Source organism: Natator depressus, chromosome 2 (assembly GCF_965152275.1).
Source record: "Natator depressus isolate rNatDep1 chromosome 2, rNatDep2.hap1, whole genome shotgun sequence".
Taxonomy (NCBI): domain Eukaryota; kingdom Metazoa; phylum Chordata; order Testudines; family Cheloniidae; genus Natator; species Natator depressus.
In genome coordinates this window covers 44,773,544-44,791,536 of record NC_134235.1, presented here as the reverse complement: position 1 = coordinate 44,791,536, position 17,993 = coordinate 44,773,544, and the positions used below count along the sequence as shown (strand labels likewise).

General features: G+C 42.3%; 2 protein-coding genes across 3 annotated transcripts in view; one reads left to right on the top strand and one right to left on the bottom strand.

Moving 5' to 3' along the window:
• C2H8orf88 (chromosome 2 C8orf88 homolog) overlaps positions 1–17,993 on the bottom strand; it is an 86,796-nt gene that overhangs the window by 18,146 nt on the left and 50,657 nt on the right. Inside the window, exon 6 of one of the 2 annotated variants that reach the window (XM_074944123.1) lies at positions 5,364–5,479. The exons of the other annotated variant lie outside the window; for it this stretch is intronic. Coding sequence (XP_074800224.1) covers positions 5,462–5,479 — 18 coding nt within the window. The 3' untranslated portion in view covers positions 5,364–5,461. The remainder of the gene's footprint in view (positions 1–5,363; positions 5,480–17,993) is intronic. 2 annotated transcript variants of the gene reach the window in all.
• NECAB1 (N-terminal EF-hand calcium binding protein 1) overlaps positions 1–17,993 on the top strand; it is a 116,642-nt gene that overhangs the window by 80,084 nt on the left and 18,565 nt on the right. The window contains exons 6-7 of the mRNA XM_074944120.1: positions 12,227–12,363; positions 16,693–16,805. Of these exons, the coding sequence (XP_074800221.1) occupies positions 12,227–12,363; positions 16,693–16,805 (250 nt within the window). The remainder of the gene's footprint in view (positions 1–12,226; positions 12,364–16,692; positions 16,806–17,993) is intronic.

The following is a 17,993-nucleotide window of genomic DNA, read 5'->3' as shown; positions in this document are numbered from 1 at the left end:
ATGTGAGGCCAAAAGCAGACCTGGGATTAGAAGACCTGGTTCTCCTGGCTCCCAGTCTAGCCACTAAACCACATTAACCCCCTTAATAAAAGGAGTGGACCATTTAATTCCTTAGATGTTGAGGTACAGAGGCCTACTCCAAAGCGCACTGAAGTCAATGGAAAGGTTCCTACCAACTTCTATGAACTTTGGATCAGGCCTTGGAAAAACAAGAATGTGTTCAGGTGTACTGAGACTGTTAAATGCTAACAGTATAAAATGTTTGTATTGAATGCTCTAAGTAAAAAAGGGGTTAAGCAATAGTAAATTGGCTGGAGCTGGAGCAAGAAGTAAGTAGAGTAATATAGAACAACCAACAACATGCTAAGCACTTGGGGAAAATATAAGAACGGAACAGGTCTGTAATAGGTATGTGCACAAAAACTGAATAAGTGAGGTGTGATCTATGTGGGGACTGGAAAATACAGTCTGATAGAAATGATTAAAAAACCCCAAATGAGTCACTGACACACAAGATCATTTCTGAAGGAGTCAAAGAGGAAAGAGCAACCAGCGGCACGAACTGACAAGTATCCATTAACATTAAGGTTCTTTTGCTGTAGTACCTCAATTTCAATAGCTCTAGTCTACAGAAGGGTTTAGTAAATAAGCATCAACATATTTTTGAAGATTTAATTGTGCTCAGTGATTAATCAGATTCACTAGATGCAGATAGGAAGCTCTATGGAGGCGTCTGTAATGTTTACTCTCTGGTGGTTCAGAATTTGAAGATACATTGAACACCTGTCTGTTTTGAAATAGCTCTGGCATCTAAACACAAGTGAGGGTTATCTCTATTAGGTCCATCCATGTTTTGTTCAGAGCTTTCAAAGTATATTTATCAAAGATAATTTAAAACAGACCCTAGATTTCTGCTGTAGGCTTGAATTTAGTTGTCCATTCTGAATAAATTTGCACATGTTGTTCTAATGTGTCACACAGAATCAAAGCTCATGGAAAGTAAATTAACTCTGTCAGATACAACATCTTTAAACCAATTAGTGTGGGGAGGTCAGATAACTTAGAGGGAGGAAGAAATCAGCCTTAGCATTACACAAATGAATTCTGCCACTTTTAAAAGGCTGCTTCAGATGTTTTACACAGGGCTGGTGTCAGCCTTAGATACTTGCTCTAAAGACACTGCAGGATAATGTATCCCATTAACATTTCTTTATATAACCTGAAAAACAACAAGGTACTTTGATTGGAGAGAGAGCTCAGACTTGATTAATTTTAACATATGGTAAATAAATATAGGATACTTTGATGCTCCCAGCTACACAATTAACTCTGATGATTCATGGGTGGTTTAACATCTGAGATTTCAACAGTTTAAATCTTCCAACAGTGCAAGAACTAGCTTAACAGCCTATCCTGGTGGTGAAGAAAAATATTTGACATGCAATATGTGAGGTATCTTTGATCACACAGATGTTTATATTTGAGAATGCAGTGCTTCCAAAGCTATTATCCAACATATGAAATGAATCATTTCTATCTAAGTTTAAAGGTCAAACAACTGTAAAAGATGTTTACATGCTGATTGCAAACACACACTCTCAAAATACATAAATTAAATATCCAGGAAATTCAAAGACAAGGCTTAATAGCCAGAGGACACCCCATCCATAATTCACACCAAAATACACAGCGAAGAGTTAAAAACACACATTTTATCATGTACATCTTCAATATAGGTTTTCATTTGGAGCAGGAATAACTGTTATTTGACAAATTTTCCTCAAAGCTTAAAAAAATCAACAGGCCCTCCTCACTTACCTTCAGGTGTCTTCTGGGGTGACGCCCAGTGACCTGAAAATTTCCCTCTTCCCCAATTTATACCTTATAAAAGCTTCTTGTATTTAAATATATCCACCAGCTTTCAAAATTGGTTATAAAAACATGTACAGCAAAATTTGCTAAAGGAAGACTGGTAACAACATAGTCTCTAGCCCATTTTCAGGCTGTAGTTGGAAGTTCAGAATGTAGTTATGTTGTAAGCTCCTGAAAGTAAGAATAAGGGTTCTGATTCAAGGTGCTGAAGCCTGTGCCTCACTTCAACCACGAGTTTAGAAATAGGCCATTAGGCCAGATTCTCAGTCATGCTGAGGTCTCTTAACACCTGACAGCATAAAGGGACCTTAAAGTGAGTACAGGTGTAGTTTTCTTTATGGATCCTTTATGCTGCACAACTTGGTATAATGAGGCCTGAGCATAACTGAGAATTGAAAAGAGTGACTTAAAAAGGACTACTCATAAACTCATAATAGACATGTGCTTATTATCCTTCTGACTTGGGGCCATAATGTGGCACAAACATATAACAATGTGGGGAGAAAATGCTAAAATAAAGGTATAATTATCCTTTGTAAAAATAAAGGGTAGCAGTTCAAAGGACTGAAGTTCTAATAAAGCATACTGATCCTTTCAAAACAAATCTGTGTATAGATTATTCATATTTAGGGCCAGGTCTACAGCTACTGGGACTAGGCATAGCATCACAAAAGTCAGCTGAGCTACACAAATTTACAGAAGCAGAGGATGTGACCCAGAACTCTTAACGTAAGATTATTTTCCAGGAGTATACTTTGTTACATTAAATTACAAATCCCTCATTTTGGAAAAAAGTGCACATGCACATGTTATACATATAGTTAAACTGTTCCACTGTTGATAAATAATGAAATTATTGAGTGGGGGGAGGGGAAGAGACAATGACTCAGTAGCCTGGTGATTAGCATATTCAAGGGGGAGACCAAGGATCCAGTCCCCCCTGCTCCAATTATTTTTTTAAAATTATAATTATATATCATATTTATAATATGTTTTTAACTTTTAGAATTCTTTACTGAAATTCAGAAGTTGAATGTTATTTTAAGAACATACAAATTCCTTTTATGAGTCAACAGATTTTATAATGCATCCCCATGGGAAAACTTCAATGCGTGAAGGGTGACAGAAAGGCCTGTTATTTAAATCATTGCAGATTCTGCTTTGTTTCAAAGGAAGCTTTCTGTTTTAAGCATATATAGTTGATTTCACCAAGACCTTTTTGATATCAAAATAAACCCCAATACCAGGCCATGGCATCTTCAAAGTGGAGCATGAAGCATTACAACATACTGGCACAGAGCTAGCATTATTAACAACCAGCTGAAAGACCAGCACACATCCTATGACTTGATACTATGTCAATAATAAATGCATAGGAGGGGAAATGTTGATGTGGAGGACAAAGATAATAAGGGTCCCTGTGGATATGAAATACAGGAAAGCTGAGGGAAGGGGATGGGATGTGAGAGCTACATTCCCAAAGAAATTTAGGCATACCAACACTGAGCATCACCACCACTAACCTGTAGAAACCTAAAAAATCACTGGGATTCCCAAAGCCTGAGTTAGATTCCTAGGCTCCCTATACAATGAATGGGGAAAGAAAGGCTCCTTAGACTATGATTCACAAAGACCAGCATGCTAGACAGAGAGCTGCCTAAACTAACTAAGGTGATGGGTGTGTCCTAAGCCCCACCACTTTCTCAGAGATAGGCGCCTATGTCCAGTCAGCTGGGAGGTACCTCCCTCAGCTCATGATTCTCAGCTGCAAACCCTCTGCTGGAATTAGGCACAGAAGGCTGTATCTGCAAGGAACAGTGGAGAAGAGGGCCTCCCTTGTAACTTTTAGCCCAGTGGTTAGGGTACTCGCCTGGGATGTGGAAGGTCCCTGATTCAAGCCCCCACCCACCAATGAGGGAAAAGGATTTGAACAGGGTAGTGCCCTACTGACTAGGCTAAGGTACAGTCTGACATGAGGCTCTCTCAGTCTCTCCTGGTGATGCTGTTCCACTGTGGATAAATAATGAAATTATTGAGTGCGGGGGAGGAGGAAAGACAATGACTCTGTAGCCTGGTGATGGTGCATTCAGGGGGGAAACCTATGATTCAGTCCCCCCGCTCTAATTATATTTTCAAAAATTATTTAGCCACTGTGTAACAGCCTCAACAGGAGAGGCAGAAGGAACCCTACAACAAAATGCCCCATAGTCTAGGGGTTAGTCTGTTCAAATCCCCTCAGCTGGGGGATTGTGGAATGGGCTTGCCCACATCTCAGATGAGTACTCTAACCACTGGGCTAAAAATTATGAGGCAGTTTGCTCTCACCAGCCATTTTGAGCAAGCACACGTAGAAGGACACATTTGGGTAGGCAAGCTCAGACCACACTTATCAGATCAAGTCCCGCAGGAGAGTTAGGTGGAGGAACACCTGTCTTCTTCCAGTTCATGCATTATGCTAGGGCTTGGCTGTCTGGCATGGGCCTGTAGTGAACATGCTCAGAAACATAGGCACCTATGGAACTTCTACTGCAAATATTTAGGTATGGAGCGAGTTTAGGTACCTACAGGGTTTGGAAGCACCTGAATGGAGATTTTATGAATCCTAGTGTGGCCTGATTCTGGGATTTAAGTACCTAAAATGGCAGTTAAGTGCCTAAGTCCTTTTGTGAATCTAGCCCTGAGAGTTTTAATGGCAATCTGCCATTTCAGCAGCAGTCTGTGGCTCTGTCGGACCTCTAACTCAGTTTTCAGTGAAAAGGTAGAGTGGCAGCTGTTCAATATTCCATATATATAGGCCCCAATCCTACAATGAGCTCCAAGGTGTGGAGTCCCATGGAAGTCAGTGAGGCTCCCAAGAGGGGCCCACCAGATAGAACAGCTTGCAGAATTGGGGCCATTGTTTTTTAATAAAATGTGTTTAAATTGGCTGAATTTGTTGTTTAACTGTTCTAGCAGCTACAACAGTAAAGGTTTTGCAAACATAATCAGGCCCTTTGTTTCAGGGTAGGGATAGCTCAGTGGTTTGAGCATGCTGAACCCAGGGTTGTGAGCTCAATCCTTGAGGTGGCTATTTAGGGATCTAGGGCAAAAACTGGGGATTGGTCCTGCTTTTGAGTAGCAGGTTGGACTAGATTACCTCCTGAGGTCTATTCCAACCCTGATATTCTATGATTCACTCATGCTCTGTTGCCAGATCAGCTAATTGGAAACAGTAAGTGATGCTGCAGAAGGGACAGAATTCAGCTCACATGCTCTGAAATTTGCAGTCTGGGCCCTAGTAATCTCAAATTATTGCAATTTTTTCAAACAGGCTGCCATATAAATTACAGCACCATAACTATGAAATAAGGTACAGTAGATTTTTTTTATAGCCTTGAATTGATGAAAGAGCTGAATTGTAGAATATACACAAAAATTGAAATCACTTGTCTTCTCTGGAGAAGACAATATAAACAGTGTCTAAATAATATGTGAATAACTTCAGAGCCTACTTTAATGGTACGGATAGTCCCAGGTTGCTGACGCAAATTGACACTTTCAGGACCATTACCAATAACACCTTTTGGTTGAAGAACAGATGCTCTAATCGTCAGACTTCTAGGATTACCTGGGGGAAAAGAGAGTAGGATTGAGGACTTTTAAACATATAAACATATTCAAAATTCATTATACAAAGAAACCATATAGCTCTGCTAAAATATGCCAAGTTTAATCTTGAAAAACCAACTTTTAATTGAGAGACGACCTCAGAATGTAACTAGCTATTGCTCACATTTCACATAACTGTGAAATGAGTACACATGAAAATCACAATGGCTTCTTCCGATGGACAGTGAATGGGAATAAAAACTCAATATTCACCACCACAACTGGCTGCAGTACCCTGGCCTTTTTACACTTAAGAGATATCGCTGTAGTGCAGTCATTGCTGCAAGGAAAACAATTCATTTTTCATGAATCAGTGGGAGTTAAACGGGCATAGAAGGCAAAACGGAGCCCCCTCGTATTGTACACAGTCCCATATTGCAGTCTGGTTTTAGTAAAGGAAGTCTGCTGTTTGAGTGCTTATCATGATTAATGTGGAAAATTGCTGAAGACTGAAGGCAAACACTTGGAAAAGCGATGGTTCCTACATCCTACATATGAAATTCAGTGTTGAACCCTGAGGGACTTGTATCAGGGTCATTAATTTGGGTAAGAAGTGGCATGGTCTAGAAATCTAAGCACAGACCTAGAAACCTGGGGTTAGATTCTGGGCTGTTAGATTCTAAGAGAAAAGCACACTTTGCAGCCCAAGGAATAGGGAGCAAAGGTTGTTTTTAGCTGCTTTTGTGCCCCTCCAATCCTGGGTTGCTCCTGGAGCTGGAGAGGCCTCTAGTGTAATTTAGACAGCACAAAGGACCTGTCTAAGTTATGGCAACCTCCCTGGGCTGCCCTATCAGCTGCAGTGCTGCCTGGAATCTTTTACCCCAATATACCATTCTCATTTGCAGCCCCACCCTGACATACCCCCTGTGTCCTCAGGAGGCAGCCTTAGAGCTGTCGCCCACAGTGCCTACACCAGAGAAATACTCCCCAGAATGGATATGGAGCTTATTTAGGGTTGCCAATTTGCTAATCACACAAAACCGAACACCCCAGCCCCCTTTCCTCCCCCGAGTCCCCGCCCCCGCTCACTACATTTCCCCTCCCTCAGTAGCTTGCTCTCCCCCACCCTCACTCACTTTCACTGCGCTGGGGCAGGGGGCTGGGGTGTGGGAGGGGGTGAGGGCTCTAACCAGGGGTGTGGGCTCTGGGGTGGGGACAGAAATGAGGGCTTCAGGGTGCAGGAGGGGGCTCCAGGCTGGGGGAGGGGGTGAGGGCTCTGGTTGGGGGTGCAGAATCTGAGGTGGGGCTGGGGATGAGAAGTTTGGGGTGCAGGAAGGGGGCTGAAGGTTGAGGCAGGGGGTTGGGGTATGGAAGGGGGTACAGCTCTGGCCTGGGGGTGTGGGCTCTAGGGTGGGGCTAGGAAAGTGGGGTTTGGGGTATAGGAGGGAGCTCCAGGCTGGGGGGTGGTGCAGAGGGATTTGCAGAATGGGAGGGTGCTGTGGGTTGAGGCAGAGGGTTGGAGTTGGGAAGGGGGGTATGGGATCTGGGCTGGGGTGCGGGCTCTGGGGCAGGGCCAGGGATGAGGGGCTTGGAGTGCAGGAGGGGGCTCCAGGCTGAGGGGTGGAGCCAGAGGATTCAGAGTGTGGAAGGGGGCTGTGGGTTGAGGCAGGGGGTTGGTGTGCAGGAGGGGGTCAGGGCTCCAGCTGGGGGTACGAGCTATGGAGTCGGGCTGTGGATGAGGGGTTCAGGATGTGGGAGCGGGCTCTAGGCTGGGTCAGGGTGTTATGGTGCAGGGAAGATGAGGTCTCTGGCTGGGGATGAGGGGTTTGGGATGCAAGAAGGGGCTCCGGCTTGGGGGGACTCAGGGCTGGGGCAGGGGGTTGGGACTTGAGGCTGGGGCGTGTGCTTACCTCGGATGGCTCCTGGTCAGCAGGGCTAAGACAGGCTCCCTGCCTGTCCTGTCTCCACACTGTGCCCCAGAAGTGACCAGCAGGTCTGGCTCCTAGGCAGGAAGGCCAGGAGGCTCTGTGCGCTGCTCTCACCCGCAGGCACCACCCCTGCAGCTCCCATTGGCCACGGTTCCCGGCCAATGGGAGTGCGGAGCAGGTGCTCGGGGCGGGGGGCAGCACGTGGAGCCTCCTTACCCCCTGCCTAGGAGCCAGACCTGCTGGCTGCTTCTGGGGTGAAGGGCGGAGACAGGACAGGTAGGGACTAGCCTGCCTTAGCCCTGCAGCACTGTCAACTGGACTTTTAATGGCCCGGTCGGCAGTGCTGACCAGAGCCACCAGGCATTTTTGACATTCTAGTCAAAAACCAGACACCTCACAAACTTAAGCTTATTTGCCACTCCAGCCTTTTTACACATCTAAAAGGAACTAGATTTGGGGTCGGGATTCACCCCAAGAAATCTTGTTTTTAATCTCAATTCTGATAGTTACTCCCTCATTGGTTTTAAGGTCTTCACCTAAATTCACTTTCTGTAAAATGGAAACAATTATATCTCCCTTCTTTCACAGGGCTGCTTTGACAATTAAATACATTTGTAAAGAATTTTGAAGATGAAAGAGACAAGGTAGATGAGGTAATATCTTTTATTGGACCAACTTGTGTTTTTGGAAGGTACAAGCTTTCAAGCTACACAGAGCCCCTTTTTCACGTCTGGGGAAGGAAGCAGAGTGTCTAAGCTAAATACAAGTAGGTTCAGATGAAGACAAATGAAAGACAGATGAAAACAGCTGCACCCGTATATTGTATAATCATGGCTTCAGTACTCAAGGAACATTACAAATTAATGTTTTAGAAATTTACCTTCTTTTTTCCATGATTATTGCATCCATGCTTTGTTCTGTGCTTTGTTTATTGCATATACGTATTATATATATTTTACCTTGTGAATCACTTGTGCATATTCCCAAAGAGATATAAAGACGTAGATTTTAGAAGATACTTTGCATGGAAATTATTTTAATGTAGGGCCATGTTGATTTGTGAGTATATCCTAAATATAGGGACATTTTGTAAAAAGTAATATTTTCAAAGTTCTCATTTCTTATTGATCTTTGTGGTTTTGAGGCTTATTTTTGTTTTGCTGCCAAGATGACACTTTTGGGGGCTGTTTTATCTTTACTCTGTATCCATGATACAAAAATTTTACTAAAATAAAATGCAAATATTAAACAGAAATATTAACGATGTGCACTGTGCTGAAAATAAGTGCAAACAGGCAGCAAAAAACAAAACAGAGTCCTTAGCCCTTCATTTCAAAAGAGGTTTATGAAGATTTCATTGGAAGTTGCTTAAAGATATTTTATTAGATACTTGAAAAATTGCAATTCTGCAATCACAAGGAAAGGCTGCTTCAGTTAAATGAACTTCCTGGTTAAGAGACAATTAATTGATTTTAAAAAACCCAACATCTAAAAAAGGAAATTAGGGAAAGTTGATTCCAATGACTATACATTAAAAGTTATGAAATGCGGACAACTGATAAGGGAAGCTAAAGGTATCAATGAAAAGTCTACATCTTGTAGGGTTAACAACTGTAAGAAGGAATATTTAAAATATATCAGGAATAAAAGAAATATTAGAAATGGTATAGGCCAAAAATGAAATAAACTTAGCAAACCTATTCAGAAAATTAAGCAGTGACTTGATCATGGTTTATAAGTACTTCCATGGTAAAATGATTTCTGATTGTATAAGGTTCCCAAATCTAGCATCCAAATATAAGATCCAATGATTGGAATTTGAAACTAGACAAATTCAGATTGGAAATAAGATGCAATTTTTACTTAACAATTGGAACAGCTTACCTCGGGATGTATCACTTAAAGTTTTCAAAATCAAGAACTAAAAGATATTCTCTAGCTCAACCAACAGTTATAGATTTGATTCAGGAACCACTTGGTGAAATTCTATAGCTTGTTGTATGCAGAAGGTCAGAGTAGATGATCAAAATGGTCTCTTTCTGGTCTTATAAATTTATGAATCTATAACTTAGCCACATTTCAGAGTAGCAGCCGTGTTAGTCTGTAACCGCAAAAAGAAAAGCTCACTTCATCAGATGCATGCAGTGGAAAATACAGTGTGGAGATTTATATACACAGAGAACATGAAACAATGGGTGTTACCATACACACTGTAACAAGAGTAATCAGGTAAGGTGAGCTATTACCAGCAGGAGAGCGGGGGAAAAAAACCTTTTGTAGTGATAATCAAGGTGGGCCATTTCCAGCAGTTGACAAGAACGTGTGAGGGATGGGGGGGGGAGGGGAGGGGAAGAGAAATAAACATGGGGAAATAGTTTTACTTTGTGTAATGATCCATCCACTCCCAGTCTTTATTCAACCCTAAGTTAATTGTATCCAGTTTGCAAATTAATTCCAATTCAGCAGTCTCTCATTGGAGTCTCTTTTTGAAGTTTTTTTGTTGAAGAATTGCCACTTTTAGGTCTGTAATCGAGTGACCAAAGAGACTGAAGTGTTCTCCAACTGGTTTTTGAATGTTATAATTCTTGATGTCTGATTTGTGTCCATTTATTCTTTTACGTAGAGACTGTCCAGTTTGGCCAATGTACACGGCTGAGGGGCATTGCTGGCACATGATGGCATATATCACATTGGTAGATGTGCAGCTGAACAAGCCTCTGACAGTGTGGCTGATGTGATTAGGCCCTATGATGGTGTCCCCTGAATAGATATGTGGACACAGTTGGCAACGGGCTTTGTTGCAAGGATAGGTTCCTGAGTTAGTGGTTTTGTTGTGTGGTGTGTGGTTGCTGGTGAGTATTTGCTTCAGGTTGGGGGGCTGTCTGTAAGCAAGGACTGGCCTGTCTCCCAAGATCTGTGAGAGTGATGGGTCGTCCTTCAGGATAGGTTGTAGATCCTTGATGATGCATTGGAGAGGTTTTAGTTGGGGGCTGAAGGTGATGGCTAGTGGCGTTCTGTTATTTTCTTTGTTGGGCCTGTCCTGTAGTAGGTAACTTCTGGGTACTCTTCTGGCTCTGTCAATCTGCTTCTTCACTTCAGCAGGTGGGAACTGTAGTGTAAGAATGCTTGATAGAGATCTTGTAGGTGTTTGTCTCTGTCTGAGGGGTTGGAGCAAATGCAGTTGTATCGTAGAGCTTGGCTGTAGACAATGGATCGTGTGGTGTGGTCTGGTTGAAAGCTGGAGGCATGTAGGTAGGAATAGCGGTCAGTAGGTTTCCAGTACAGGGTGGTGTTTATGTGACCATTGCTTATTAGCACCATAGTGTCCAGGAAGTGGATCTCTTGTGTGGACTGGTCCAGGCTGAGGTTGATGGTGGGATAGAAATTGTTGAAATCATGGTGGAATTCCTCAAGGGCTTCTTTTCCATGGGTCCAGATGATGAAGATATCATCAATGTAGCGCAAGTAGAGTAGGGGCATTAGGGGACAAGAGCTGAGGAAGCGTTGTTCTAAGTCAGCCATAAAAATGTTGGCATGCTGTGGGGCCATGCGGGTACCCATAACAGTGCCGCTGATTTGAAGGTATACATTGTCCCCAAATGTGAAATAGTTATGGGTGAGGACAAAGTCAGAAAGTTCAGCCACCAGGTTTGCCATGACATTATCGGGGATACTGTTCCTGACGGCTTGTAGTCCATCTTTGTGTGGAATGTTGGTGTAGAGGGCTTCTACATCCATAGTGGCTAGGATGGTGTTTTCAGGAAGATCACCGATGGATTGTAGTTTCCTCAGGAAGTCAGTGGTGTCTTGAAGATAGCCGGGAGTGCTGGTAGCGTAGGGCCTGAGGAGGGAGTCTACATAGCCAGACAATCCTGCTGTCAGGGTGCCAGTGCCTGAGATGATGGGGCGTCCAGGATTTCCAGGTTTATGGATCTTGGGTAGCAGATAGAATACCCCTGGTCAGGGTTCTAGGGGTGTGTCTGTGCGGATTTGTTCTTGTGCTTTTTCAGGGAGTTTCTTGAGCAGATGGTGTAGTTTCTTTTGGTAACCCTCAATGGGATCAGAGGGTAATGGCTTGTAGAAAGTGGTGTTGGAGAGCTGCCTAGCAGTCTCTTGTTCATATTCCGACCTATTCATGATGACGACAACACCTCCTTTGTCAGCCTTTTTGATTATAATGTCAGAGTTGTTTCTGAGGGTGTGGATGGCATTGTGTTCTGCACGGCTGAGGTTATGGGGCAAGCCACACAACTCAAACTTGCATGCCTCAATACCCATACATTTATTTGAATATGTTACAAAACTGTAACCTGTTGTTTTAATGGAAGACCATTATTCTATAGTAATTTCCACCATTAATTTGCTGCACAGATTGCAAAATTATTCTCATTAAAGATGAGCTTTCAGTTCTTTACTGGGGCAAATGTAAGCCCTATTCCTGCAATGGTACTTTGCACAGTGAGTCTGCCCCTAAGGATCCTTTTGTAATCTCTAAGGGCATATGCTACCTTGAGGCTCTGTGGAATTTACATTCATATTAAGCTTGGAGCTGGTTGCAAATTTTTCATCAGACTGATTTTCAAATGACAAACATTCTTTTTTCAAAACCAAAATTTTCCAAAGGGAAATTTCCATTTTGCTGAAAATTTTTGATTTTTCCATCAGGAAAATCAAAATGTTGCCTGCCCACTTGGAACACTTTTGTCAGTTTTACTTTCTGCCTGCTGAAGCTTTCTTGGAGAGCTGCACCTCCTGTTTTGAATTAAGAATGGTTTTTCACTCTCTCATATTTCTAATTTATTAAACTAATTCTCCCCAATATTGTGCGTAATTTTTAGGACTATCAAAAGGCCTCTAACTTGGAACAGTTTGTGACTCGTTTCTTACTGAAAGAAACATTGAATCAGCTGCAGTCTCTCCAGAACTCCCTGGATTGTGCCATGGAAACCACAGAGGAGCAAACTCGTCAAGAAAGGTAAACTAAATGTTTTCCCCAGTTGGGTGTATGTCAGGGGGCTGGAACTAGGGGTTAAGTGACATTAGAAATAAAAGTATTGTATCTAAGATCATATGTGGATCTAAAAATATCCCAGTGAGATGCACTTAACATACCCTGAATTTGCAAAGACTATTTTGCATTTTATTTTGATGTCTTAGGGAATAAATGGGACACTAAAGGACAAATCTTGCACTCCGTAGTCAGATGTCAATGGGAGTTTTGCCAGAGGTAGGAGTGCAGGATCCGGTTCTAAGGCTCTGATCCTCTGATTACATGTGGGTTCACTGCCTCATCTATGAGAGTGCAGACATTTTGTTGCTACTTGGGATGCTTATTTTGCTTAATTTATTTTATTTCATTTCTTTGGAGCCTCCCAAAACATAAAACACACTATAAGAAATCTAACATTGTCAGTACAAAACCTTAGTTCAGTAATCTTTCCAAATACAAGTCTTCCTATTAATAGACTCTCTCACAAGAACTAAGGCTACTCTACCCAATCACAACATGAGACCCTACCTAAATCATCCCTAGCCCCTCCATGTACAAGTTTCCCTAACTTCCCTAAATGCCTGTGACAAAAGATGCACTTTGCAGAGTGCCCAGAAAGTTAACAAATCTGGTCTCTGGCAGACCAAGAAAAAAACCAGCACCTTGAACTCCCCTTGGAAACTTATTGGGATCCAATGTAGTGCTCAGATTACTGTTGCTATAGGGTTCCTTTTTCATGCACTCCTTAACTAGTGGGCAGCCACATTTTTGCATGTAACTAGACCTTCAAAATTTACCTATTCTGAAGCCCTATTACTATCAACACCATTACACACTGCCTGTGGTGGTTTATGCAAGTATAGATGGTTGCCTAGCCCCAGTATACATCAAGATCAGCTGAGTTTAGGCTACATCTACAACTATAAAACAATCTAAGCTTGTTTTTTTGTTTTTTATTTTAACATCTACTACAAATGTGTACTTTCCCAATAAGCACAGATTTTGTTTTAACTTAGCCCCAATGCATACTTACACATATATGTGTGTTTGCAGGCTCAGCGTCTGAGATTTTAAAGGCACAATCCTGTAAACTTTTACTCACATGAGCAGTCTTTACTCGTGTGAGTAGTTCCAGTGATTTCAGTGTCATCACCCACATGCATAAGGTTTGAAGAATCAGGCATTAAAGCAGCGCATTGTATTTGAAAATATATTTGGGGGTTTTCTCTCTAGTTTTTCCTTTGTTCTCTCCAATCACTGTGTTACTATACCTGTGTCTGAATCCATTTCTCAACTAGTCCTAAAGTGCTACCCAGAATATTCTTGGTGACCTTTCAAGTTGAATGGCAAAGCAAATTGCTGGTTTTGCCACTTAATGCTGCTATATGACGGATAAAGACTGTTTCAAAATTTAGAATGTTTTAAAATGTGTTTTCTCTTGATGTTTTTATATTAGAAATGCCAGGTCCTTGTTTCCTTTGCTTTGCTGTTGGATCCTGGGATAGCTGACACCTGAATAATAATGTGACAGAGGGATATTGACCTGCACTGCAGATCTCTTTCCCAGAGCAACTAAGGGGGTTGGGAATGCTGATTTTTACATAGTCTAAAACTAAGAGAAGGGAAGGGGGTATGGGATGGCTTGATATTTATGATGTAAAAACAAACAGCAAAATCTTCAAAGAAGAAAAGTTTAAGGCCATAAAGGAACAATAGAGTGACCTGGATATCTTGTTTAGTTTTGAATCACAGTTATCCTTTCACTTCCATATCTTTACATCAAAATATAAGCAAAGTGATTTTATGAAGCTATTTTCAGTTTGAATTTGGGACACTTTTCCACCGAGGTCCACCTGTGCTATTGGTTTTCCCAAAGTCACTGATGGCACCAAATAGGTTTCCAGTGGGTCTAAACAAGAGTATTTTGTTACCAACTCCCATCTCTGTTAATATCTGGTGGAGCAATATGGAGATCTTTTGTCTAGGACTCTAGATACAGCTGTTCCTAAATGCCCTATAGCAGTGGTGGGTAACCTGCGGCCCATCAGGGTAATCCACTGGCGGGCCATGAGACAGTGTTTATATTGACCATCCACAGGCATGGCCACCTGCTGCTCTCAGTGGCCCCGGTTTGCCGTTCCCAGCCAATGGGAGCTGCGAGGAGCGGTGCAGGCCACAGGGAGAAAGTGAATTAAGAAGTGTCATTTACCCCTTCACCTAACACAAGAACCAGGGGTCACTCAATGAAATCAACAGGCAGCAGGTTTAAAACAAACAAAAGGAAGTACTTCATACAGTACCTATGGAACTCGTTGCCAGGGTATGTTATGAAGGTCATATCTTAAACAGGAATCAACAAAGATTCAGATAAGTTCCTGAAGGATAGGTCCATCAATGGCTATTAGTCAAGATGTCAAGGATGCAACCCCCATGTTCTGGGCATCCCTAGCTCTGACTGCCAGACGCAGGGAGTGGATGACAGGGGATCACTCAATGATTGCCTGTTTTGTTCATTCCCTCTGAAAAACCTGTCATTGGTCAGGATACTGGGCTAGATGGACCATTGGTCTAACCCAATATAGCTGTTCTTATGTTCTGATGTTCCCTCCTCACAGGTCACCATGACATACAAGAGATGAAATGAGCCTGAAAAGGGCTAAAGAGCTGGTGACAAAAGTCCCAATCCAACTGCATCTTTAAAGATTTATGTTGTAGCAAAGCCTTGGTCTACACACAGATTCAGCTAAATGGGTGCAACCTTCTAGTGTGGACTCTTTTTACACCAGTATATAAGTATAAGTGTCTTAAATTGGTTTAGTTTAAATTGATTACAAACAGCTAATCCAATTTAAGACTCTCTTAAACAGATTTAAGAGTGTCCAAACTAGGGGATTGCACTGATTTAATTAACTCAGGGGGGTTATACTGCTGCCTGTAGTGGATAGGAATTGAGTAGTATTCCTTTAAATAGTTAATGAACCCTCTATTAATTATCATTGTCTTCTATTTTTCACAAGCCACCAGAGTGCTTCCAGAGCAGCAGTGTGAGAGCTGGCCTGAAGGGTGGGTAACATGGGTGACCACCCAGGGTGCCATGGTCAGGGGTGTGCCATGGTCAAGAGTCTGCAGAAGGGCTGTGCTCATCCAGGAGGCAGGGGAAGAGGATAAAGGGGGACTGTGTCCCCTCTCTGCCCTCCCAACAGTATGACACCTGTAGCACTGCCCCAGCTCCATCTGCTGCTGCTCTGCCTGCTGAGCAGCTGCCAGCTGCTTGGGGACATAAAGGGCACCATTTTCCATTAGGCCAGCCATGAGCATTGTTCATAGGCTTTGCATGTAATATATAGTTAATAAACATACTTATGTGGTCCCCACTATACCCAGGTGGTTCCTTCCTGTTACATTTGTTGAGTAAAGAGCAAAAGAATGCCACCACCCATTACTGTAGTACCTGAGTGCCTTCCATGTAAAATCAATAGCAGTAGTGAAGTCCCTAGTGACTTTCCAAGCAAAAACAGTGTGTAGACAAGCCCAAAGTTTCTTTGCCTCTGCTATAGCATCTGCAAAGTCACAAACAGTGGGGAACTGGATAGCTCGGCTGAAGTTTATTCAGAAAACTGTTTGGAGACTACTTACAAATAATGAACATAAATCAGGATTGGTCGGAGAACAATTCACTAACCAAAGAGATGGCTACGTTCCAAACTTACATTATTTGAAACAATTTGATCAGCCATCCTAACTGCAGCCATACCATTAAATATTTTATTTAACTGATATATTTCCAACACAGCTCTTCTCACTAGTGTACCTGGCCCTCATTCTATGCTAGCCATTCCTGGTCCTCTTTGCTTCCTAAATCCCAGATTAAAATCCTTTCACAATGTTATTTATCATGAATTTAAAACAGAAAATTTCCCTTCTCAAATGAACATATAATTTTTGATCCTTCATTAGTAATTGATTGCATGACCCCAGCGCCTTTATGGGGACCCATTGAAATCACGGGTTCAGCTCAGATCCAAAGGCTGTAATAGTGGTTCCCAGTGCAGGACCAGGACCACAGCACAGACATGCCACCTATTTTATGTCCCTATATGATATTTGTGAGGTACTAACTTTCCTTCTTTTTTCTCCTTGGTGAGTATCAAAGTGGACACAGCTAACTGTAGCAGTAAAAGCCTAGAAAATCACTCAGTAGTCTCAACAGATATTTCTCTCTCTGTCTCCTTTTTTTTTTAAATCAGCATCCTGACAGCAGAAGAAAGACAGAGGCTTTGGCACATGGATTAACTACTATCTGTTTCTATTTAGACAAGGACCAGCAAAACCGGAGGTGCTCTCAATTCAGTGGCCAGGAAAACGTTCAAATCGAAGATTTCAGAGGACCAATAGCTTATCACCAAACAGTCCCCATTTAAATACAGGTATTGTCATTTCAACTTTTAAATGTATTTTAAACACACACAGAAGCAAGGCAGCCATGTACTTGTCCTCAAAATTTTAACCGGCAAGTACAAATCAACAAAGGTGCTATTATAGCTTAAAGCAATCTTCAATTTAATACAGCAGCCATTAACTCTAGCTGTAGAAGCAGAACAAATAAGTATACTGTTACAGCCCCAAGTCTCCCCTGCATTATGGCTGTTTTGCCATTCTGTAGGATCATTGTTTTTGTGCTATGAACTGAGAACACCAGTCTATATTTCTTAGCTATATTTATAGATAGTGGTGATGGGAAGAGATGGGAGTCTAATGCAGAGGGGAAAAAAGCTCCAAGAAACAAGTTTATGCTGCCTGCATTACTCAGAGCGTGACCATGTGTCATGGTTGAGGGGAGCAAGTGTGTTTATGAGAGAGAAAGAAAGAGGGGAAAAATAAGGACATTAGCTTGAGGCACACAGACGTCTCTTAAGTTGATATGAAGAATTACAAATGACAATTTTGCCTTAGGAAAAAGAAAGATTGAGAGGGTACCAAGCCAATGATAAATTTTGGAATTGTCACTAACCCAGAAAGGTGCAGGAAAGGAATCCTCAGCCTAAATATAGATCTCAGGATCGTGACATCCGTGCAACACAGACACCACAGAGCATGATGGGGAGGGATTGACGCAGCCCCCTTCTCTCCATCTGGGCTCTTGACCAGGGCCGGCTCCAGGCACTAGCATTCCAAGCAGGTGCTTGGGGTGGCACTGTGAAAGGGGCAGCAGTCCTTGTGCTGTCATGGTGGTGTCTCATCTTTCCGTGGCAGTGGCAATTCGGCATCAGCTTCTTTCCTCAGGCTGCCATGGTGGCAATCCGGCGTTGCAAGATATTTACGTGCCAGATGCGCTAAAGATTCTTATGTCCCTTCATGATTCAACCATTATTCCAGAGGACATGCTTCCATGCTGATGATGCTCGTTAAAAAAATAATGTGATGATTACTTAGTGACTGAACTCCTTGGGGGACAATTGTATGTCTCCTGCTCTGTTTTACCCGCATTCTGCCATATATTTCATGTTTTAGCAGTCTCGGATGATGACCCAGCACATGTTGTTCGTTTTAAGAACACTTTCACTGCAGATTTAACAAAATGCAAAGAAGGTACCAATGTGAGATTTCTAAAGATA